General features: G+C 28.8%; 6 protein-coding genes across 9 annotated transcripts; 4 read left to right on the forward strand and 2 right to left on the reverse strand.

The window, feature by feature from the left end:
- Positions 1–1,305: 1,305 nt before the first annotated feature.
- On the forward strand, positions 1,306–7,272 carry LOC118074258 (uncharacterized). The gene is made up of 6 exons (XM_035095343.1): positions 1,306–1,372; positions 1,537–3,676; positions 3,737–3,940; positions 4,128–4,223; positions 4,304–4,430; positions 4,519–7,272. The coding sequence occupies exons 2-6, from the start codon at positions 1,627–1,629 to the stop codon at positions 7,190–7,192; spliced, it is 5,151 nt and encodes a 1,716-aa protein (XP_034951234.1). The 5' UTR covers positions 1,306–1,372; positions 1,537–1,626; the 3' UTR covers positions 7,193–7,272.
- Positions 7,273–8,181: 909 nt separating this feature from the next.
- Positions 8,182–11,483, forward strand: LOC118074259 (S-phase kinase-associated protein 2). The gene is made up of 5 exons (XM_035095344.1): positions 8,182–8,354; positions 9,049–9,366; positions 9,534–10,190; positions 10,269–10,396; positions 10,472–11,483. Exons 1-5 carry the CDS (start codon positions 8,275–8,277, stop codon positions 10,816–10,818), a joined length of 1,530 nt encoding a protein of 509 aa, XP_034951235.1. The 5' UTR covers positions 8,182–8,274; the 3' UTR covers positions 10,819–11,483.
- A 715-nt stretch (positions 11,484–12,198) lies between these two features.
- Positions 12,199–14,775, forward strand: Ifrd1 (Interferon-related developmental regulator 1). The gene is made up of 5 exons (XM_035095339.1): positions 12,199–12,473; positions 12,785–13,269; positions 13,344–13,597; positions 14,028–14,274; positions 14,389–14,775. Exons 1-5 carry the CDS (start codon positions 12,440–12,442, stop codon positions 14,686–14,688), a joined length of 1,320 nt encoding a protein of 439 aa, XP_034951230.1. The 5' UTR covers positions 12,199–12,439; the 3' UTR covers positions 14,689–14,775.
- Positions 14,776–14,980: 205 nt separating this feature from the next.
- LOC118074255 (uncharacterized) lies at positions 14,981–18,488 on the reverse strand. The gene is made up of 6 exons (XM_035095338.1): positions 18,123–18,488; positions 17,217–17,947; positions 16,944–17,066; positions 16,290–16,616; positions 15,509–15,803; positions 14,981–15,401 (listed from the first exon to the last, which is right to left on the reverse strand). The coding sequence occupies exons 1-5, from the start codon at positions 18,160–18,162 to the stop codon at positions 15,525–15,527; spliced, it is 1,500 nt and encodes a 499-aa protein (XP_034951229.1). The 5' UTR covers positions 18,163–18,488; the 3' UTR covers positions 14,981–15,401; positions 15,509–15,524.
- A 110-nt stretch (positions 18,489–18,598) lies between these two features.
- Positions 18,599–19,971, reverse strand: LOC118074257 (casein kinase II subunit beta-like). Of its 2 annotated transcripts, none has more exons than XM_035095340.1 (5): positions 19,923–19,971; positions 19,688–19,818; positions 19,517–19,619; positions 18,855–19,236; positions 18,599–18,766 (listed from the first exon to the last, which is right to left on the reverse strand). In XM_035095340.1, the coding sequence occupies exons 2-5, from the start codon at positions 19,757–19,759 to the stop codon at positions 18,658–18,660; spliced, it is 666 nt and encodes a 221-aa protein (XP_034951231.1). In that variant the 5' UTR covers positions 19,760–19,818; positions 19,923–19,971; the 3' UTR covers positions 18,599–18,657. The 2 variants fall into 2 exon arrangements, with proteins under 2 accessions (XP_034951231.1, XP_034951233.1); XM_035095342.1 differs by having other exon boundaries at positions 19,880–19,947.
- A 449-nt stretch (positions 19,972–20,420) lies between these two features.
- Positions 20,421–24,014, forward strand: LOC118074276 (LMBR1 domain-containing protein 2 homolog). Of its 3 annotated transcripts, none has more exons than XM_035095371.1 (9): positions 20,421–20,731; positions 20,801–21,138; positions 21,210–21,420; positions 21,677–21,853; positions 21,940–22,117; positions 22,196–22,377; positions 22,449–22,890; positions 23,405–23,533; positions 23,667–24,014. In XM_035095371.1, the coding sequence occupies exons 1-9, from the start codon at positions 20,558–20,560 to the stop codon at positions 23,822–23,824; spliced, it is 1,989 nt and encodes a 662-aa protein (XP_034951262.1). In that variant the 5' UTR covers positions 20,421–20,557; the 3' UTR covers positions 23,825–24,014. The 3 variants fall into 3 exon arrangements, with proteins under 3 accessions (XP_034951262.1, XP_034951261.1, XP_034951263.1); XM_035095370.1 differs by having other exon boundaries at positions 23,595–24,013; XM_035095372.1 differs by having other exon boundaries at positions 23,582–23,763.
- The last annotated feature ends 779 nt before the right edge of the window (positions 24,015–24,793 follow it).

Here is a 24,793-nt window from a genome sequence, read left to right on the forward strand (position 1 = left end):
TGAAGTACTTTCCACCTGTCCTGATGGCAATCTAAACATTCACAGACATTATTAAACATCAAAAATAACATCGAAACCTATTCTCCAACAGCTGTCAATAAAGCTGTATTTCTATTTCATAATTAAGACGAGTAATTATTATTTTCATCGATACAATTCATATAAATAAAATTAGAGTGTCCGCCTGTAATATTGAAAAATTGGATAGAGTTCTAATTAGAAGACACCTTCAAAAATGAATCATTTATTCTAGGTTACACTAATATTATAGATAAATTTATTTAGGCTGTATGAGGAACGGTGTAGATCCAAGATCAACACGCTAGACGTGTTTCTCCCTGATAGAGTAGCCAGCTTAGCTGGAAAGTCCGGATTCAGCCTCTGGTCTCGACAGAAATCATGTGTCATGAAATAATTTTATACCTAAGTATTGCATTTGAATAAAATCAATTGTATTTATCAACATCAGATAAATTCATTTTTATTTAAAATTGTTTTGTATTTTTTTACACAAATTAAAGACAATTCATACAAAAAATCGTTATAAACAAAAAAATTTCGCTTTTTTTCATGTTACATGAATGGTAACTTTTTAGTAATAAAAAAAAATTCTCTAAAAAGAACTTAAATATCTCGCATAGATTTTTTGCAATTGTTCATAACAAATTCAATTGCTATAAACAATTCAAATAAACAAAAAGCTGCTTATAATCATCTTCCAGACAACCCCCTCTTCATGTCTGCAAAGATTGGTCACAATCGAATTAGCCACCTTGGAGATTAGCGCGGACAGACAGACACCAGAAATGTATGTAGTACTATAAATAATCACAAAAAAATATTTGGTAATTTGATGTACAAAAACTTGGCGTGACGTACAGCCTGATTGAAATTTAAATGATCGTTTCTTAATTTACTGAAAAATTTTTCCATTGCTCGATAATTAATCGAATAAAAATTAATATAAATACAAACGGCCTTAGAACGACTATATAATTCGCATTGAAACTTAACGTAACTTATCTTATTGCATGAATTGATTTTGGTAATTAATATTCTAAAGAATAAGTTTTAAAAAATATTATAGAACACTGTTTATTACTTCTGATAGAAATCTACGTATTATATTCTTTTTCTCCAAGCAATTAATGGATTCAATTCAATAATAAATACATATGTTCTCAAAGTATTTTTAAGCTTTAGACAAGGCACCACAAGGTGTTTTCTTTTTTCATCCGATGGAATCTGGCATTGGTCGCCAGTGTATTAAACAGGTTGTGCCGGTAGTCCAACCTGATATAAATTCAGCGTCTGATTCAAGTTGATCATTTACGAATAATCATCCGCCTTCGAACGAATCTTATATATTCGCGTAAGTATATTCGCGTCTAGCGATCGTCTTTTCTCTTGTTACCGCTTGAATCGCAATATTAATACTTACTGACGTTTATTCATTTTTTTTTTACCTATTTCTTAGTTTCAAACACTTAAATGAGCTAAAATCTCAGATAATAATTTCATCTGTTATTATTTCAGGGTACAAATTGCGACTCATTGTTTGTTAGCTCAGTCGATTTTGATCAGTATCAGAGTCCTGTAAAATACATAGTTTTATATGCCATCATCATGGCGCGGGCTCTACTATCAATGGTATTATTGGCAATGACACGGGATTTTGATCATAATTTAAGTTTGAGAAACAATTATAGCATCGGTAGAGGAAATTCCAACATCAATTATACGAAAATTATAAATTTCTGGGAGGAACATAAAAATGAATTCATTTTACATGATGAACATGAAGAAGTCGTATTGGTGATGGGGAATACAGGTGCAGGGAAAACAACTGTAATCTCGGCTCTAGTTGGTCGCAAATTAAAATCAATCAGGCAAGATGGATATTTCGTAATTGTTGATGAAGATGGAAAAATTGGGAATGGTACATCCTCACGAACACTGATCCCAGAATTAATGACTGACTTTAAAAGAAATGTGACATACGTTGATTGTGCGGGATTTCGAGATAATCGAGATGTCGAGCATGAAATTTCGTCAGTATATTTCCAAAACATTCTCATGAATCAAGTGAAGCGAATAAAACTCACGTTAATAATTAATTATGATTCATTGAAGATAAATGGCAATAAAAATGATTTTGACGATTTAATGGAGCACATAGGTGAGTTTATCAAAGACATTCCGAAGTTTCATAATGGTATAGCTATAGTAGCGACAAAAGTAGAAAATTTGTACGAAATGACTGATAACGGGACGTTAATTTTGGTGAATGACGATCAGTCGGTTCTAAAAGGGATAGCCAATTTTTTACAAAAGAAAAAAGAAACTTACATTGATAAAGCAGAAAATTCTGAAAAGTACAGAATGTTTGCGGGTTTAATTGACGTTTTGTTGGAGAGTAAAAACGATTCATACACAAGAATTACTCTTTTTAGACAGCCAACACGTACAGGATTATTGGAAAATATTCCAGAGAGTAGGAATCAAATTAATAACATTGGTAACATGATAGTAAATAATCTTTGTTATGTTAAATCGCAAAAAAGCGATTTCGGTTTCGCCTTGTCTAAATCATTGAAAAGCACTGTTGATGAAATTGTTGACGATATATTTAGAGATGCTCTAACAAATCGCTTGAAAACAATGGGCAATGAAACTCTTACATTCTATTTGCAAATGGAAGAAGAATACAACGACATCGAAATGTTACAAGAACGAGTTACACGCGCTTACAATACTTTTTCACAAGTAGACGTTGATGAACCACTGGCATTTTTCAAAGAATATTTGAGTGCCGCCAATATACTAAATATACCTTTATCATTAACTAACATAGATATTATTTCTGATGATATTGAAAAATTGTATTTTTTCACAACTATATCGAATAGCAATGAAGATACACACATGTTATTGTTGAAAAATGACATGCAAAATATCGTAGATTCAATAGAACAAATGAAAGATTATTACGACTTTTTAAATAACGTGCATGAAAACTTAGCTGCCTACAAATCACAAAATTTGAGAAATGATACACGTATCACTAATATTATAACATCATGTACGAGTTCAACAAATTCAGTCGTACAAAATATCATGGATTTGGAAAATATTGTAAATGAAATAGGAAGTAATAATACTTATCAAAAAATTAAAACTTTGACACTCAATCGGTTCCAATTGAAGCATTTGAAAGATGTATTTCGTTCCTTTACCACCAAACTAGATATCTCGTGTGTGTCATCATCAAAGCAAATGGTCGTCAAGGGGTATAATATCAGAATAAGTGACGTGGTAAAAATGGATTGCTGGACGAACGCGAAAATCGTACAGATCTTTGCATTAAACAAAGTTTTCATAGACAGTACATTAAATAAGACAGGTGCTGAAATGCAACTATCTCTCATTGCACCTACTTGGGAAGTTGTCGGCGGACCGAAGATAATTTTGGACGGAAAAGCTGGAGAACCTCATGAAAAAGAATCAGCAAAATCATCCTCTTTTAACTCTGAAAATGGAGCGAACGGCTTACCTGGTCATCCGGGTGGTCCCGCTGGACACTTTTTTGGTGTCGGTAAACATTTCATAAATTCAGAATACTTGGAAATATATACAAATGGTGGGATAGGAGGACCAGGGCAACACGGTGGAAATGGTAAAATATTCAACGATTGAATCAATTTTTCGATCAATCTCTTTCCTTTCTTTCCTTCAGGTGCAGATGGAATCCCTGGTGAAGCTTTATCGGACTTGTTTTTTGAGATAAAGCGGCAACCCAACGATGTAAAAAATTACTTGATCAACAATAAATTCGAGCACAAGATGATTAGGATTGAGTATACACCAAATCCTCATCATATAATATCTAGGTACGCTATAGATGTTATAGGAAAACTTGCAATTGAGCCGAGTAATGGAGGTTTGTAAAAATGTTAAAGAATTTTTCTGTCACCATAAAATTGAAGATACAAGGCAAAAAACTCCATGATTAGTATATTGTCAATATATAGATGTACTCCCTATGTCTTTTTTTTCTGGTGACAGTCTATTTATTTACGTATTAATTTTGAACACGAAAAATCAGGACATAAGCTTTTATGCTTCAGGAAATGGTGGTACTGGTGGCAAAGGAGGATATCCGGGTAAAATTATCATAAATAGCTTGGGAAAGTCAGTTAATATAAAACTATCAAATGATTCAGGTACACAAAATATTATCGTTACATATTTTATGTAAGTGAAAAACTGATTATTATATTAATTTTGTAACGTTCAATTTCAGGTCACATTGGACGCGAAGGACAAGGTGGACATGGTGGAAAAAAAACATCAGAAGGTAAACGGGTAAAATTTAAGTACCTTTATCAAGTTTTCACTCCTCCTTTTCCGTGGAAAGCGGAATATTACGAGTAAGAATTATTTTTCATGTAATTTCAAAAAGTATATAACCATTAGATCGAATTTTACTTTTCTTTACACTCTTTATTTGTTTTGCAGTATTGAATGGTCTGACGGTGCCGAAGTTCCATCAGGTAAAGATGGAATTCCTGGAATCAATGATGACGGCCAGAAATTTCCGACTAAGACATCTGTACCGAATTTCTATTCAGCTATTAATGATTTTAAAGATTTCGTGAGGATGAATTTATTTGAAAATATCATGGAATCAAAATTAAAATCTTTTATATACGAATTTGAAAATGATAACAACACTAAAGCACAGTATTCTACACTCGCTTATGTCAAAGAATTTGCAGGATTAGAAAGTCAATTTCTAGAATTGAGAAACAAGATTAATTTAATACCATTCTACAATTCTGTACTTACTCGTATTGAAGAATATGCTAAATCTGAACTAAATTTGGAAAATAAGAAAGTCCTTAATTACATATATACTGCAGCTTTAACCGAAGTCTTTACACTCAAGAAGAAAAGAAAAGGCCAGACTGTGGTTGATTTGTACAGATATTTAAACACAATTGAAACACATGTAAAGGAAATCCGTGAAGCTCAGCAATTACAAATTGTTCAACAGTACCGGGATGAATACAAAGATATTCTCAATAATAAAATTCGAGAAGCCGAAGGTTTTATACAAAACCAAATTGAACCTGAAATTGATAAACGATGGAATGAATCAGACAGTCAAATACAGGCAATAATTGATGAAATAAACAAAAATATAAACTCTACCAAAGATGCACTGGAATTACTCGAAAAAGATAAATCAAAAATTAATCACATTATGCAAATGCGTGCTATGTTTCTACCACTGAAACTCGTCGGCGTTGCTCTAAGTTTTTTCGGACCTATTGGAGCTGGGATAGGTACTGTAGTCACAGGTGCAGCATCAATCGCTGAAGGATTGGTGGTTGACAAAGTTCCCGGTCAACGACCGGAGATACCTTCCATAGATCCACATTTAAAGGCCATGTCTCGAGTAACTAAAATCTTGGACGATAGAAACAAACAATCAGGTGTTCAGCTGACTCGAGTTACACGAAGTTTAGAAGAATTCGTGGATGATTTATCGGTATCAAGGGAAGAGAAAATGAAAAAACGTCGAATTATATTCAAGCTGAGGACACAACTTCAAGAAGCCATGTTCAGAAAAGCAGAATCTATATCAGACGTAATTTCTAAACAAAACGATATTGACAAGATTAGGGAACAATTAGCTGATTTCACAAAGTCAGAAAAAGATAGTCTACAAAAACAAGAAGAAGAGGGTAAGGATGATAAAGATGAGGAAAAGAAAGCACGTGAGAAATCTCTCCGCCAGATAAAAAATGTAAAAATAATTATAGACAGCGTAAAAGTTATTGTCGATTTTGCGTCGCAAATCAAAAATGATGAAGCCATGATGAGTCTTCTTGATAAACAAATGTCTAAATATTACAAACAAATAGAAGATTTGCAGGAAATGGAACAGCAAGTTTACGACATAATACTACCCGATTTTCGTAAAATTGAAGAGACAATAAACGAAATTAGAAATTCAGCAAACGGATCATCACATGCCCAATTAGATATTTCCAAATGGACTGTTCGATCAACTTTAAGGGATGTCAAATCATTGCTGCAAAAATTCACTCAGAAGATGTCGTTCGAAATTCAAAGTGATTTAATGCGTTATATTGATAAAATAGACGAAGGTGTTTCCATACTTATTGATATTTACGACCGCATTGATTCCTACGCAGATAGTGTTGCACAAGCTGAATATATGGCGAATATTGTATCCGCATCAATGACTGACATTCATATAACTAATTCCGAACTGAGCAATGCTGTAACTAATCTGAGGTTGATAATTCAATCAAATATACTACTAGAAAAATATGGAATTGCATTACATGCATTCAAGCAACATTATTTTCCATTTGCCGCTCGAGTATTGCAAAAGTTTGAATTGCCTACTGTTATGCAACTCAATGACACTGAATCAGTACGATCTAATGTCATTGACAGAATCCGGGATATGAAGAATCACATAGACGAAAGTGAGGCGATGGTAGGTGAATACAGCAAATATATTCACGAAAAGAAGATATTCAATAGCAACACTACTGGTTCTTCACCATTTTATGTGTGGAAATATGACACAATCAAGAATGAAGTTCAGCAATTGCTAAACGGATCGGAGATTCTACTGAAGGCAGATATATCAAAAGGACCGTTCTACAATTCCATAAAATATAACGATATTGGAGTAAATTTAAAATTAAGAAACAGTACCCTGCAAAACAATCTGAATACGTTGCTTCAAAACTTTGCGCTGACCATGACTATGATCGGCAATTTTTACTATCGATGTGCAGAGCGCTACTACTTTATTTCATTTAATGACGATATTACCATCTCCTATACTCTTACCCAAGACGAAAACAAAAATTGGCTCGACCCTAACAAGGTATATACGACAATTCTTAAAAGCCACACCTTCCTTAGTCCCTATGTAATGTGGAGTATCAAATTAAACAACGTGACCGATTCTGTATCGTTCGATCGTTTGAATGCATATGCAAACGAGACGATCGACATAGAGTTGTTCGGTCGGGGTTATTACATCGAGCAGAATGCTAATTTCAATTTCGAAGTTTGCAAAGACTATTTAAATAAATTTTACGATGTAGAAGTTATCGCTAAAGAACTTCCAAATTTTTTCTGATGTTCAGCGCAAGATACAAATGATTGTCAAGTTTATAAAAATATTGTACATGTTATGAATAAATACTCGATGCATATAAACCTTAACTTTTTTTCTTTCTATAAATATTTTAAGTGTATTTAAAATAATTAATCTAAAAAATGGACAAATAATTGCAAATTGTATAAAAATCTAAAAGACTATTTCATGAATTATCATGTTTCACTTTATCTGAATTTATTTTATCATAGCAAAAATAATGTTGTAATTAAGATTTATTTTATGTGTGTTGTCTTTTTTTTATGTGATTATTTTTTAAATGTTTTAATTTTTAATGCAACACATTCTACCTTTTTTTTGTCAATTTCTTAATTTTTTCGATTATCTTTCAATTGTCTTTGATTTTATAAAAAAATTACATATAAATTTCAAATAAAATGCAATCATCTAACTTTGGTAAATATATTTTAATTTAATTTAAATGCAATACTTGGCGTATAATTATTTCACAACTTTTCGTAATTTGTCAAATTATACATATTTACAAAATAAGAATTTAAGGACAAAAATTATCATTTTCGTCATTTTGCAAGTTAAAAAAAAATCGTAGCGTTACAACGCATACGGAAACTGTACTCTCCCCATTCATTTCATATTTTGGCGCCTTAATAACCTTGATGTCTCGCTTACCAACTTAATTTTGTAACAACTTTATAGTGGTACTAACTTTATAGAAAAGTCGCAGATTTGAGTAAAGTAAATTTCTTTATTTTTTAATTCTTGAGTAATAAGGTGTGGCTAATTATTTCGTTCTTTTTTAAATACCAAATTGTAGAAAATAAAGCACTATACGAAACAAATGCTGTTCATTTTTTTTTAGTTTTTTGAGGTTATACATGCAATTTCCTATACTATCCTATACCAAATTGAGACACAATTTATGTCACGTAGTATAGCACTTACTGACATAAACAGCAGAGCGCGCGAAACGAGCATATAATATCCTTTTACAATACGATAGCACAATAGCATGTGGTAAATGTGTATACACTTTTGATTATATACCGTAAGTATCTGATGTTCTTCCTCAAGTGCTGATCATCATGAACATAAACTTGGAAGAAAATACAAGGTTTAGTAATCAAATAACTCAACATTCTATTCAACATTGGTCACCTAAAAGGTATGATTGATTTAAAAGACTTTAAATTTTAAAAAGATTTCAAAAAGTTTTATCTATTTAATTGCATGTTAAAATTGTGTGTACTATGAGTTGAAGACCGTTTTTTTTGTAAATATTATAAAATAGATTTATTCCGTTTAAATTCGATTTTTATTAATAATTTTAATTTTATTTTTTAAAAAACATAGATTTTAATTTTTTTCCTGTACTAAAAACTAGAATTTATGTTTGCAAATATAATGTATAACCTTATTCTACAACAATGAAATCTCGTAAGATTTTAGGTATCTCTATGATGAAAACAAATTTTAAAGATTTTAATAAGAATTAGAATGATTTTTACATTATTCTACGATGATTATTTAAAGTTAAGTGATTATTATTATAACTGTAGTTGCTATAAGTATATTTGAACAATCTTTTATCTATGGTTTGATTTCCTAAATAATGAAATATATTCTTGACCATTGATTCTTATAATTACATAAAAAAACTAAGTTTTTTAATGTAAGTAATGTAAAACAATGGCGAGTAATAAAAACATTTTATTTATATAATATATTAAACATAAAACATGTGTTCAACTTTCATAAATTCATCGAGGTTAATGTATTTTTTATTTTTGTTATATAAGACATTTTTTATGACAAAAATTTTCATTATTTGTTAATAATTATACTCTTCTTATATGTAGCAAACGTATAAAAGTAAATAGTGATTACAAGAATCAACTGAATGATACAACGAAAAATGGAACTTTAGATGAAAACATTTGGCCATATCATGGAGACTTGAATTTTGTTGAGCCAGACGTTATGGTAGATTTGGGGGTCGGTATGTTGGAAGATGGAGAACATAGCTGTGATAGTTTAATTAAATCACAAACACAATCGAGAAGTATATCCCCTTGTATTTCAAAGTCGAATGAGGATTCATCTAACAGTGAATATATTTCGAATGAAATCGTGTCAATAAATGAGAAATCTACTTCTGAACCATGGGGACTAAATAAGTATGTACTATTCATTATTAAATAATATTACTAATACATCTAAGTTCATAACAAATTAACCATATAAAATTTTCCATTGATATAAATGAATTTTTACTTAATATAGTAATTGGTAATTATGATAGGATAATTTACGAATTTTTATTTGAAAAATTTTCTCTTTTTAGCATCGTTAATGAATCTGGATACGGATCCCACATGGAGAGTGAAAAATTTACAGATAAACAAAATTCGATTGATTTAAATTCACAGTCTTTGAATGATATAAGCCAATTCTGTTTGTATCGAAGAAAAAAGCGTGGTTCTTTGATCGAAGAAAATAAGTTTAATAAACTGTCTGATGAAATTATATTGATGATATTGAAATGGCTTCCAAAAAAATGGCTTGTTCAATCTATGTTAGTTTGTAAAAGATGGTGTGAAATAGCTCGTGATGAAGCATTATGGAATCGATTAGACCTTGGTAGTAAAGTATTAAATCCGGGTACACTAAACCATATTCTACCTCGTGGAGTTCAAGTGCTTAGATTAGCTCAAGCTGAACTTGCTGATCCTGTTTTTCTGACAGGCAATGATGCACTTGCTGATAATTATCATAGTAAATTACAGTATTTAGATCTATCAATGGCAGTAATATCTTCAACAAGCTTAGCAGAACTCCTATTCAAATGTAAGAAATTGAAAAAATTATCACTGGAAAAAGGAAATTTAAATGAAGAATGTTGTAAGGCCATAAGTGAAAATACTGAACTAACAGTTCTCAATTTAACTATGTGTGAAGGAATTAATGTTCACGGAATTCAACATTTAATGAAGCTGACAAAGTATGTTGCTAAAAATTTTTCAAATTCTTTTATAATAATTTTCAATAATTAATATGTTTCATAATTTATCATATTTAGACTAACCACATTTAATATTTCGTGGTGTTCTTTGGATTCTCGATCAATTTCATTAATATGCAAATTATTATCTCGATCTATAACTAGACTGAATATTGCTGGATGTCGAAAAACTATTACCGATGAAGGTAAATATCTCTAAATTATTATTTTCAATATATGTACATTTTATTATTACTAATTTATTTTTTTTTTGTTCGTAGATGTCCAAGAATTAGTTACTTCTTGCCCAAATCTAATTGAACTTGATTTAAGTGATTGTACTTTATTAACAATGAATTCAATTCAGAGTATTTTAAATCTCAAAAAACTGGAACATCTGTCATTAAATCGGTGTTATAGCATCCCACCCTCGACATATTTAAGATTAGCATACATGCCTTCTCTAATGTTTCTGGATGTGTTTGGTTTGATGACTGAACCGATGTTAAAAACTCTTCAGACTAATTCAAAAGGAACAGAAATAAATAAATTTTTATACAGTTCAGTAGCAAGACCTACAGTGGGAGTACGAAGAACAAGCATTTGGGGATTACGCGTAAGAGATTGATGTTTGGTTTGAAAAAAATTTTAAAATATAAAATTATAAACAGAAAACTAGAGATATTTGAATTGTACGTTCACTTCAAAATGAAAAATGTTGGAATTAAGACTGAAAATTTATGTAAGCAAATTAATGAGTATATTTTTTCAAAATTCCTTAAAATGGAATTTTGGCAATATAGTAATAAAACGTCAAGTACAGAATAATTCTAATAATTAATTAAATTTTTATAAGAATACAAACTAAAAATTGAAGTAAAATATTCGATTATATACAACTAAACTTTCAAAATACTCATTACAACGTAGAGATAGAAATCATAATATTAAATTATGTTAAACGGTGTGGAGACCAACATTTTTCAGCAAATAATGGGTACATTTAGCAAATAAAAGCTTTTATCATAATCACGTAAATATTAACATGTATTTTTTAATCAATTTAGCACTACAAAGAGCTTTTATTAACTAAATATATTCATTGATACGTTTTATTCAAAATATTTAAAATTAATTGATGTTAAACTTGAAAATCTATAGTTACCGGGACCTTATAAATCTGTTATAATTTTCCATAATAATAAATCACACTTTCTTGTTTGTACAAATTCCTTCAAAGATTATTCTTAGGGCTTTAGGTAATTCTAGTATATCATATTTTTACAAATATCATATTTTACAAATAATTAATTTTGGTGCAAAACCTATTTGTTTATACTTATCAATAAGAATAAATTTGTAAAAAAAAATTTCATAAGAATTTACATTAAACTATATACTTCATCAATTGTTTTCAATTTATTGTTTTTTTTCGAATCTTACCAAAATATTTTTTAATTTAAATCATTCATATTCTAAGTTGATAAATTTAATTATTAAAAAAAATTTCGTCCAGAGAAAAACCATCTTCATTTATTCATAAAATTTACGAAAAAATATTCTTTAGTCAATTGCTACATAATTAAGATTCTATCAGAACTATCAACATTTTAAATATTGAAAATTATAAACATATGTTAAAAATATTTACAAAGTATAACATTCAAAAAATTTACCCGATTATGTAATTGCTAGTCAGAGTATAAATTTTCCACAATCTTTTGGTATAGTCAAAAAATAGCCAAAATTTTCCCTAAATGGCTGTCGTAATTTGGTATAGGAGTGTATAGATTCTAGAGCAATCGCATATAACCTTCAACAAACGAGATAGACGACTGCACATGAACCAAAGAGACGTCTTCGGAGTTTCTTTGCATGGGCATGACTTTGGTGCGCATGTGTTTTTCGAACACAAAAAAGTATGGCGCATGTCAAATGATAGATTCGGAATCGAAACCGATGATACCCGAAACCAACTCCTTCTCTCAATTGACTATATATACTAAATGAACAGCAGGCAGAAGGTCAATAAGAGCAGGTGCACATACGAGAAAGCCCTCCGTTGGCTGTCTCAACGTGTATGCATTTGGAATAATTACACCATGTTAATGAGTTTTTATCTTATAATAATTAAAAATCAGTGCAGTGGATTCAATATACGACCGACAACTACTAATATAAGACATTTGCCATCTTGATCGTTTGTTTAAATTATCAGTTCAAATTGTGCAATAAGGTGATCAAGAAACATGCCTGGAAAAAGAGGAAGAAAAGGCAAATCTGGTAGGTTAATTTATTTAATTAACATATGCGAGAAAATCTATTAATTTAAGAAATACTCTCGTTTTATGATTATTTACTATAATAAATTGTTCAAATACATACGCCACACAATTTGGCTTTTATTACCTCAATACTTCATTATGCGATATGTATGTCACGTGATTCTTTAAGATCGAATAATTATACTCATATAATGTAATTAATTTGTTTTACGAAAAAACGTTAGTTTTTATTAACCATGATAGTTAATTTTTTATGAGAACATACGATTTTCAATAAATAAATAAAATGACTTTTGTGAACTTTCATAGGCCAACATGGAAAACGTGCTGAAGTAATGTCCGATGACGATTTAAGTACTAATGACGCTGCTAGTGTGACCAGTGGACAGTCGGATAATAAAAGTTTAGCAATAGATGATGTAAATGACAACAATGAAATTGATGAGATTAGCCAACAAGAAGTTTTTGAGGAAAAACTCAAAGAAGCTATTGATGGATTGTCTCAAAAGAGTGCTAAAGGCAGAACATTTTGTTTCAATGGGATTGAAAAAATGTTTTCGCTTAAATACGTTCCAGATTTTGTAGAAGACAGAAAAATGACAATCACTGATTGCGTTGAACGTGGATTAAAGAAAGGAAAAAATGATGAAAAATGTGTTGCTGCAAGGTTAAGCACTCTTTTATGTGTTCAACTTGGTGCATTTGAAAGTGCTGAGATTGTCTGTAAAGATCTGAAATCCATTCTTATGTTGATTGCTAATGATAATACTGTTTCAACTCAAGTTAGAGCTGAGGTATAACTCAAAATAATTATGAAATCAATATGTTTATAATTTATTGGATACGTAATTAATTAATTTATTTTTAGTGTTGCTGGGCTTTAAGTATGAATCATTTCTTATCTGGTAATGATGCTGCTGATACTGTTGTTAATGTTCAACTGTTATCAAATATATTTGCCGGTTCATATTTAAAAGGTAACGGTGCTGCTGCTGCAGTTTCTGTCGAATTAGGCACACTTCATGCAGCTGCACTATCAGCTTGGACTCTTCTTTTAACTATTATGACTCCTTCGGATATTTATAATTTACTTGCTAGTAGCAGAATTAATAACTTTATGCCGTAAGTTGGAATTAATATTCAAGTAATAATACATTTTAAGAAAAAAAGTAGGACAACTCGAACCATGTATAAAATTATCATCCAAACCTTCACCTTAGCATAGTCAGTCTAATTGTCTTCCACAAAATTCATTTTCCATCGTAAAGTCACAATGTCCTAATTCTCGCTCAATAAACTTTGCCATGAATTTTTTCTGTGGAAATAAAATATAATTATATTGTTGCATCAATTATGATAAAACAATTACATAAAGTAATTTTTTTTATTTATATTAAGTTTATTTGAACAAAATTGAAACATTATGAGCTTTATCTATATATAAAATTTAATTTGTCCCAAATATTAATGTTGATTTTTTACAAAGACATGGTCAAAAATCATTTTCCTTGTAATCTTACTATTAATATAATCATGTAAATAAAACTTTTAGATCTCTTGATCGTTTACGTCAGCTTCTGGAATCTCCGCATCTTGATGTGCGCATGTCAGCAGGTGAAGCCCTAGCAGTCATTTTCGAACTTGGTCGCGAATATTCTGAAGATTATGAACATGATTGGGCTGCTGATGAACTCGTTGATGTATTAAAAGAATTAGCTACGGATTCCAATAAGTCTAGAGCAAAAAAAGATCGTAAACAACAACGAGCGAGTTTTCGAGACATTTTAAGATATATCGAGGTAACGTTGATGACAATTATTAATTGTTATAAATAACCATTATGCTTATTCAAAGTAAAATATCTTTAAGACGATACATGAATTTTACTATTAATTATTACTTTACGTTTATAGGAGGACATTGTACCCGAAATGCAGATTCGTTTTGGCAAAGAAACATTGTATCTTGAAGGATGGTGTCCACGTATACAATATAATGCATGTTGCAGAATATTAGGCTCTGGTATAAATATTCATCTTGCTGAAAATTTACTTTTACGAGATATATTTCATCTTGGTAATACAGTACCCGTAACAGCTTTCCAAAAAACAAGTAAACTGGAACGAACTTTGATGAATGCAGCAGCATTTAAAGCTCGTACGATATTACGGAATAAAACTCGCGATAAACGCTCGGTAGCAATGTCACAATAATTTATCATGCTTTTGTCTCTACATAATTAAATTTTGAATGTAAACAATTTTTTTTTTAATATATTTATTTCTTTTATGTTCAGATTATACTATTCTAATAAGTATTTTAGTATTTGATCTATCTACACGTTTCATCTACATACCTTAGCTTTATACATATATATATAGATGTCGATTGCTAGCGTAAATAAACAGTGATTCATATAGATGTAAATAATATTGAGGTGTTGTTTTGATATTAAAATAGATTCATAAATTTTCATAAAATTTAATGTGGAACTGTATGGATACATTTTCTATTGAATTATTTTTTTTTTTACATTTATTCCAAATTATTAGTATCATCATTGAATCTTCATTAACGTGTAGTAAGATAAATAGTGAATTACATAGACGATTATTTTTTTAATATAGCGAATTACTTTATAATAGCATTCCAAGTAAATGGATTGCTTGAATGAAGTTCAAAGTTTGGAAGTTTTTGTTTTACTGGAAATTTAACTTTTATCGATGTACATTATACTCAATTAATAAAATAAAAAAGATTATAGTAAACTTTATTGACAGTTGTGACATCATAAATTAATAATAAAAATTTTAGAATTTATTATTATAATCTGCATATTGTGTTTACTTATTTTATTTTAATAATATTACCTTTATTTCATAACACTTGAAAGTCAGGTTTAATTCTTGTGTCCATAATTTCTTACCTAATAATAGCCGAGGTGAACGTATAAAGTAATTTGTCAGTCAGTAAATAAATTGGTATAGATCATTATTAAAATTTTTTTCGTAACTCACAAATATTTTATCTTACCTTGAATATTTGAAATTCAATTATATAAATACAAAGTCTGATTTTTAAATTCTTTTTCAGATAACATTCGCCATCGGTATCCTAGTTTTTTTGATACTTCTTTCTCAGTACTTTCATAAGAATTACTATTAGTTTTTATCCATTTTTCATGCTCAGGCGTCCAATTGCTAATTAATGATAATGTCTTATCACATCTCTTCAACACCGCATTCCGTCGAACATATAAGTTTTTCAAATTTTTAGCTATTGATACGATCTCTAAGATTGTTGCGGTTGATATTTTATCATGAATCATCTAAAATTGGAATAATTATTTTTATTATTGCTGACAATCATATTTTTCAGTCTTGTGAAATAACAATATACTAGTAAAAAAAAACAAACAATTCTGTAATATCAAAAAACCATTCAATATGGAGTTACTTGTTACTTCATGTTATGTCGATAATTTGCATTAACTGATATCAATCTTTTTGAATGTTTTTTTAAATATTTCATTATTATTTGTTTTTGTTTTTAAAACAAATCAGAGCGCATAGATAAAATATTTCAATTATTTGCAGTCTTATAAAAATTAGAATGAAACAAAAAATTATTATGATAAAAAATAAAATAACTTACTAAATTATTGATTAGTTGTTAAATGTCAAGTTCAAAACAATGCACACACACACGTGTTTATTAACTCAAACATAGAGTTAGAATATTTTAAACTGTCATAGTTGGTTTAAAATTTTCAAGAAATCATCAACCACCAAAATTTATGATAAAGAATATCTACCAGTGTTTGAATATTTGAACAGGTTTTACATAATCGAACAAACACTTCATCTAAACGTTTCGAAAAATTGCGATGTTGGTAATATTTTGGAATGCATTTTAATGCATATAATGTTAATGTTGATTGAAAATTGATTGCTTGTGCGATCATTTTTGATGTTGAAATTTGTACTATTGGATTATCTATGACAATACTATAACAAGGAATTGACGAATGCTCAGGAAATTCGATTGGTAATATTATTTCTGGTTTACAACTTTCAATTTCAAGATGAACTTTCAATTTTGGATTATTTTTTCTTAACTTCACCCAGCTGAAATGTTTAGGCTGAAAAATATTATTTTAATCATTAGATTTTTCAGGTACATCAAAAAATAAGAGAGACAAAATAAAATTTGTATGTTAATTATTATTTTACACTCATAATGAGTTAGAGAAACTTTATAATTTTATTAGTTAAATGTCTGAATACGAGATTTTTTTAAATGCTGATATTATGTAAATTTATTATTTATTCCATAATGAGTAGACATAGGCTATAAGAATAGATATTGAATTCGTTGAGTATCGTTAAATTATAATGGTTTTTAAATTTTCAAAATTTTATTTTGTCCTTCTCTTCTCAAAATTGTTTTTAAATATTGGTTAACTTACTAATTGAACAGTTGTATCAACCGGACTATAACGATTTTGAAAAATATGCATGTGGCTTAATCTTGTATATCCGATCAATTCTAAAACGTCTTCATCCAAGTTTTGAGGACTTATAACTAGGACCTAATAAATTTTACATAATTCATTATCATTTTTAAAAAAAAAATATTTCTATAGAAAAACAAAGTAGTATTGAAGTCAATGGACTAATGAATAAACAAACGTTAATGAATTTATGTTAATTCATTGATTTGCTTTTCCTCTTAAACTTACATTTAAATTTAAAAAAACTCCTACATGTAAAAGCGGACAATGCAGTTTTGTAGCATTAATAAGTACAAGACGCTTCAAAGTTTCAGTACAGTTTTCACAAATAACATCTAAAAAATAAAGAGCTTCGCTACTATCCAACATAAGATCAATAAATTCAATAGATCTTAAGTTTTTTAAATTTTTTGTTAGTCTTTTCAATGCTTCCAAGAGTTTTCCACCCGTTCCAAAAACTTTAATTTGTTCTGGATCATTTTTATTTGCCATATTACATGGAAATATAAATTTAAGATGCCTTATCTGAGTGCCAATTCCTCCTATTTCTGATGAATCGTCGATATTTGATTGTTCAGAATACCACGATATCATAGTCATGAATTCATATAAATTATAAAAATTATACACTGGCTCAAAAATAAGGGATTTAAAATTTTTTCCGACTTTATTAAGACATGCCGACGTTCTTATGTGATCTAGGACATAACACCAGCCACTGTAATAATTGAATTTTCCTCTTGTTAAAGTTGTATCTTGCAAAGTAAATGTTGACCATACTTTTGGCAATTTGAAAGCTCTGTACCAAGCACGACATACTAAAGATGCATAATATCTTTCTTTAATCGTAAGATAGGAAAATATTTCTTCGAGTAAAATATCAGGAAGATGATTCCAAGAACTGTATGATTTATTTTTATCATCATCGTCATTTTCTTTTTCAATATCAATATATAGAGCTAAAAGTATTATAAATACAAATTAATAACGTATGTAAAACGCATCTAAAATAATTATTGTTAGTTTCTTTAAATAATCAAATAAATCAAGATTTACTGAGAGAAAAAAAAAGTTTTTCATGTACACTTATAGACGTTAATTAATATCAATATAATATATTTATATTTATAATACCTTTCTCTTGCTTATTAAATATCCAACTACCTTTGTTCATTATTAATAGAAAAATGGTCTAAATAGCAGCAATAAAAAGTGGCGTTTCAATAGAACTCGTTGCTTCAATGCTTTCGGGCTCTCTACCACTGATGTCTTACCCCTTCTAACACGTTTTTTACTACTGCGCAAACGTACACCCAAACGCATTAATGTCTGGTCCATACACTCGAGAACATTAATGCCTGGTCTGTATCCTATGAGCAATTACCGACCACGGAAATGATTTATATTCATATTGAGTTTCCAATCTAGATTTTTTTTGTTTAGACTGAATTGAAATTGAACAATATTAATGTTGATAATAATGTTATGTACCTATACTATCACTGTAATATAACAAAGTTATAAAACAATGGTATATAACTAAGGCGGAAATAGCAACATCTATGTAGCTTCTATGGTACATAACTGCAATAAAGTATATAATAATGATATAAAAATATTCACTGAGTACTTTATTTTAAACAATAAATTTGGATCGTAATATGGAGTTTCAACTTTTTTCATTATTATAAATAATACTATGTAGAGGTGCCTTAAATGTTTCTGCCGATTGCTGTTGTATTTGATATGCTAGTGGATGAATTTTAAAGCCATATAATCTGTAATTCACAAAGAAATTCATATTCTAGTTAGTTTCATTAAAATATTCATTCAACTTTATATCAAATCAATTGAATATTAATATACCTCGGAATAAATTGATTTGAAGCTTGCTTAGGTCGATATTCAGGATGAACCATGAAAAGCATATGCGGAAATCCAGTGCCAAAGTAGGCGCCGTCATTGTTATGATGTCGTGAGCTTTTTGGTGTATAGATATCCATGCATTTGGGACAGTAACTTTTTACCATAGCTTCACCGGGAACATCACTTAATCCTAGTGGCAACATTTTCTGTGACTCACAATATACCCGAGGACAAAAACCAAAATCGGCAGCTTCATATTTTCTAATCATTTGAGCTATTCCACGATTTGTCAAGATGTAGCGAGCATGGATGAGGCCATAGAGCCTTTCTGCTGCTAGGTCGATCCAATCTGACTTGTCAGAAATATCGTAGAAAATATCATCTGTAAAATTATAATGAACACCATTGAAAACTTTTTTTCAGAAAAAATTTTACCAGCATAAAAAAGATTTTAGTTTTTTTTAATATTGTTACTCCAAAACAGCATACTCCAAAATATTCTATTGAAGTAACAAAATTTTTTTTACTATTTTTATAAGTAAACTACTCATTGATATTTAATTAAAAACGCACTTAATAAAACAATAAAGCTTATTTCATAATTAAATGATTGTTTTAAACACTACGTCGTACTTAAATATATACATAAGTATATATGATACCAGGCTCAAAATCTAGAATCACGTCTAAAGCCTGCCGATAACGATAAACTTGTTCACTCAACCCAGTAAGGTTGAATTTGTCTTGAATGTAGTCTTCATCGACCTGAAATTTAAATAAAAGATTAAAATAAAACAAATACTGATTGTTAAATAGAAAAATTGGATAATTACCTCACAGAAAAATTCATTACCCTTCAGTCTACAAAACGATGAGATCCATGACGTCTCTTCTGAGCTGCTCATCTTCAATCTTAAATCTATCCTTATGTAGGATCTAGATCTTAGGAGGATACTATCTACATCTATACATAAATTTTAACAAATTAAAATTATAAATTATAATAAATAATTTCCTTGTATAACCTCCAAGTCTACTCTTTCAATGTTTTGACTACACTATGTATACCTCAGATAAGATATACATATATCGAAGCGGCTACAGTGGCGTATTTCGGAATAGCCTCATCATATTGAATCACGTGTCTCTATCATTAATTAAACGGAGTAGGGATACACATAGTACCTCTGACTATAGTTTAATTACACAATTTTTCATTTACATTGTTTAACCAAATGAACAATAAAGTGTATTTAATAAAATAATAATCAATTAATTTTTATATAGTGATAAACATCATTAACACATTTTAAGTACATACTTGAATAAAAAAAAAGTTGAATTTATTAAGTATTATTACAAACTATGTATACTTCAATTTCGTGTATTTTGCATATGACTGTCACACAAGATGACAGAAAATAAAAAAACTTTAAATGAAAATCCTTTTGTTATTTTTGAGGAAGACTTTCTTTATCAAACGCAAGAATTAGAATATGCTCTGTGTAAACCAAAATTACTTCCATTGAAGTCAATTACTTTAGAAAAATTAGAAAAAATGCAAAATGAAGCTGAAGCAAAAATAAAAGCCAGTCTAGAATGTGAACAAGAAATTGAAGAAAAAGAAGATATACAAAAATCTAAAGAGTCGTCAAATGAATAATGTTAATAATTAAAGTTTTATGCCTTTATAATACAAAATAATGAGTGTGGGTCCTTTGATAACCGAAATTGTTGTAGCATTTTGTCTAGCAACAACCTTACTGTATCGATATGGAAATATTTTTCGAAATCATATTGTTGTCACCATTTCAGTACTTATCGCTTGGTACTTTTCATTATTAATCATATTTGTATTACCTTTAGACGTATCATCAGTAAGTATTACTATTTCATTACTATTTTATATAGAGATATTTTAATAATAATGACTTATTTTATTATAGACTGTATATAGACAATGTGTAGAATACAACAATTACGTAAATTCATCAAATTCACATATAGATACTGGTAATATTACGACAAAATGTAAAAAACCTTGGTCAAGTGTGCCTGATGATATATTCCCTAATTTATGGAGAATAGTGTATTGGACTTCACAATGCTTAACTTGGTTAATTCTTCCAATAATGCAATCTTATATTAAAGCTGGTGATTTCACTATGAGAGGAAAATTAAAATCAGCTTTAATTGATAATGCTATTTACTATGGAAGTTATTTATCGATATGTGGAATTTTATTGATATACATAGCATTGAAGCCAGATTTAGATCTTGATGGGTTTGTTAAATATCTTCTATCTTAAAAAAAAGAAAAAAAATTACTTTAACAATAATTTTGTTTCATTTTAGACAAAAATTAAAAGCTATAGCTTCATCAGCTTCAAATACATGGGGTCTTTTTTTACTAGTTTTACTTCTGGGTTATGCTTTAGTTGAAGTGCCTCGTGGGTTATGGAATGCTAGTAAACCAGGATTTGTACTTCAATATAGCTATTTTAAAGCATCCAAATTATATTTGGAAAAATGTGAAGCTGAAGAGACAGTTGATGGAATTCTGGAGGTAGTTATTCATTTTATTTTAATAATTGAGTATTTATCTATGCTCAATTATCAATAATAATCTCTGTATTATTTAGTTAACTTTTTATAATAAGTCTGAATATTAAAGTTCTAAATTTCAATTCCAATATTGATTAAAAATCGTTATAGTTTTGTGATAACCAAAATTTCTATTTGATTGTATACATAAAAAAAAGTTGTTTAATCTCTTTCAAATATGAGAGTCACTTGTATATAATTTTTTTAATTGTTTACAGTCACTGTATATGGCTTCAATGGCTATTGGTGCAAACCATCCATTTTACCGAAACTTAGAAACAATTTTTCAAAAAGTTCCAGCTGAGCTAAAAGATCGTATGAACAGACGGCAGTCTTCTGAAGATTCATCTGCTATAGTACCGTCTGAAAAATCTTTAATTCGATTGCACAAACAAGTAATTTAATTATTTGACCTTTCATCAATTTAGTGATTAGATTAGAAATATATTATTTCGATTTTATACAACACAATTGTTTTCAGACTATCAAAGCGTTACAAACTTTACAAAGAACAGAAACTCAATGGGGAATTCTAGTTGAAGAAATATTTCATTTAGAAGATATTGCCAAAAATCAAATGAATATTGAAAGAAAATTCAATTCCTCTTTTCCTGTTAATCGATCATTATTTATGCGATTTGTCTATAATCCAACCATAGGTACCATTTTTTCGTTATTATTACAACATTTTTTAATTATAAAAATCAAAAAACTAAAAATAAAATATTTTGTTACAGAGTGGTATTGGAATTGTTTAATCAAAAATTACATGCAAAAAATTGCAGCTATTATTACCGCTTGTCTTTCTGTTGCTGTTGTATGGTCTGAAGTTACTTTTTTCAATAAAAGCCCCGTTTTATCATTGTTTGCACTATTCTTGAATCTTGCAAAAATCAGCTATGATTACTTTACAATTGAGGTATTTTTAGAGAATTTTATTTTTGTTTTATTAAACGAGTAGAATTTAATAGTAATTATTTTGTCTTATAGATTTTATCAACAATGACAATAGCCTATCTATGTTACTGTGCATACTCAACAATATTAAAAATTCGATTCTTAAATTTATATTATCTAGCTCCACACCATCAAACAAATGAATATAGTTTGATATTTAGTGGTATGATGTTGTGTCGATTGACACCGCCCATGTGTCTTAACTTCTTAGGTTTGATTCATATGGATTCTCATATTATAAAAACTCATATATTAGAAACACATTATACTCAAGTAATGGGTCACATGGATGTAATTTCAATAATATCGGATGGTTTTAACGTATATTTTCCTATGGCAATTTTAGCATTTTGTTTAGCGACATATTTCAGTTTGGGAAGTAGATTACTATCTATACTTGGATTCCAACAATTTCTCGATGATGATCAAGTTACTACGGATCATGTTGATGATGGCAAGGAGTTGATACAGAGAGGTATCTAGAAGTTATTTATCTACACTGCATATCTAAGATGATTCACATATGTGTGGAATTCATTCATTGAATGTGCCTTACGTGTATAACATCATTAATAAACTATACTATATGTGTATTTTTTTACACACTTTTATGTGTGTAGAATGTTCCTACACAATTACTACAGTTTATCTATGGTATTATACATTATTTGTGTGAATTTCAAACATGTGTTATGAGATTTGCAGGGTAATTTATTTATAAAACGTAAAAATCATTGGTGACTTTTCAAGAAGTTGTGTATAAATTTTGACCAATTTATCCCAAATATTACCTTATTAAATCAGTCTTATAATGTATAGAAAAATTGATTTGAATGCAATTAGAAGTACCCACATGATCAACTTATTATTGTATTAGTGTTTATTACTCAATTTCTTATCATTTTAATTTACGAAATAATTTTTTAAAACTCATTCTAATGAATAATTAATTAAATTACTTTAAAAATAATTACATTTTTCATATACAGAAAAACGACGAAGATTACGAATCGAAGAATCGAAAATCCGTCGACAACAGTTTCAAGGAAGAATTAACAACCAATCTTCAGTAATATCCCGGAATAGAAATTCTGTACAACGACAAAACACAGATATTGGTAAATAAATAACAAAAATTATTCTAAATTTACATATGATCCAAACAGAAATTTCTCGTAGTACAATCATTGAAGCGGAATGATTCAAGTGAATCAGTAAGAACCAGTCTTTTACGTGATATCGATTCTACAGATTACTCCATGGGCACTACCTTCAATACATCAACAAATTTTCATGATTTGGGTACTACCTACAGACACAGTGGATATCAAGCTGATAATTTAAATGATTCATTATCTACAGAGTCTAATTACTCCGCACTACCAAGAAGAATATTCGACGATGTTTAATCAAAATTAATATAGATAATGAATTAATTCTATTATATAAATGTACTATTTATTTCAAAGAACCAATGGGCAAAAATGAACTAGAGTTTATTACACATAATAATATTTATTAGAAATCCAAAAATATTTTATAGTTATTTCCATTTATTATTGTTCCACTTTGTAATATAATATCATGTATTACATGTTTTAAAAATATATGTATATATAGTATATTATTTTTTTTGTTTATTGTATTAGATATTAACATAATAATAATTTATTAATTAATATTAAATTTAAAAAGTTTACATGTGATCGGATCAGATTTATAAAATTGATAACATTCAACAAGTTCAGTTTAACTTTTAATTAGATAAATTAACATTCAATAAATATTATTTTTAAAATTAACATTAACTCAGTTCTCAAATTGAGTTACAATAATTTTAATAGGTTCAATGAAATGCCGTTATTATTTAAATCCAGTTACACAGACCATAATTTAATTTAGAGTTACGTGTATTAAAATTGTATGAAAAATGATAGAAAAAGCTTTTAATAATTAAAGATCAAATTACTTATGATTGTTGTCACGTATGCTACGTAATTACTTGAATTATTTAGAGAAGAAAATTTGATTCTAGTGACACAAATTTTTTATCAAAATAAATTATTATAAATTTTATATAGATTTCTATGTATAATAAATAATTAACAGATAACATTCGATAAAATTTAATCAATTAATCAATTTTAAAAAAAATAAACAATATAAAATGTAATAAAAGTTAAAAAAATAAACGAAACTGAATATGCGACTGCCACTCGTACAATTTTAATATGTTTTGACTGTCTTATACGGTTATTATTAGAATTACTGTTTTTTGATATCGTAAAATCAGGCATTAAAAGAAGTGGCTCGAGCATCAATAAACTAGTTCTATGTTGGCATAATCGTGAATGTGATAAATTAAGCTTACGATCATT

Source organism: Chelonus insularis, unplaced genomic scaffold, assembly GCF_013357705.1.
Source record: "Chelonus insularis isolate UGA/USDA-ARS -01 unplaced genomic scaffold, ASM1335770v1 contig_134_pilon, whole genome shotgun sequence".
Taxonomy (NCBI): Eukaryota; Metazoa; Arthropoda; class Insecta; order Hymenoptera; family Braconidae; genus Chelonus; species Chelonus insularis.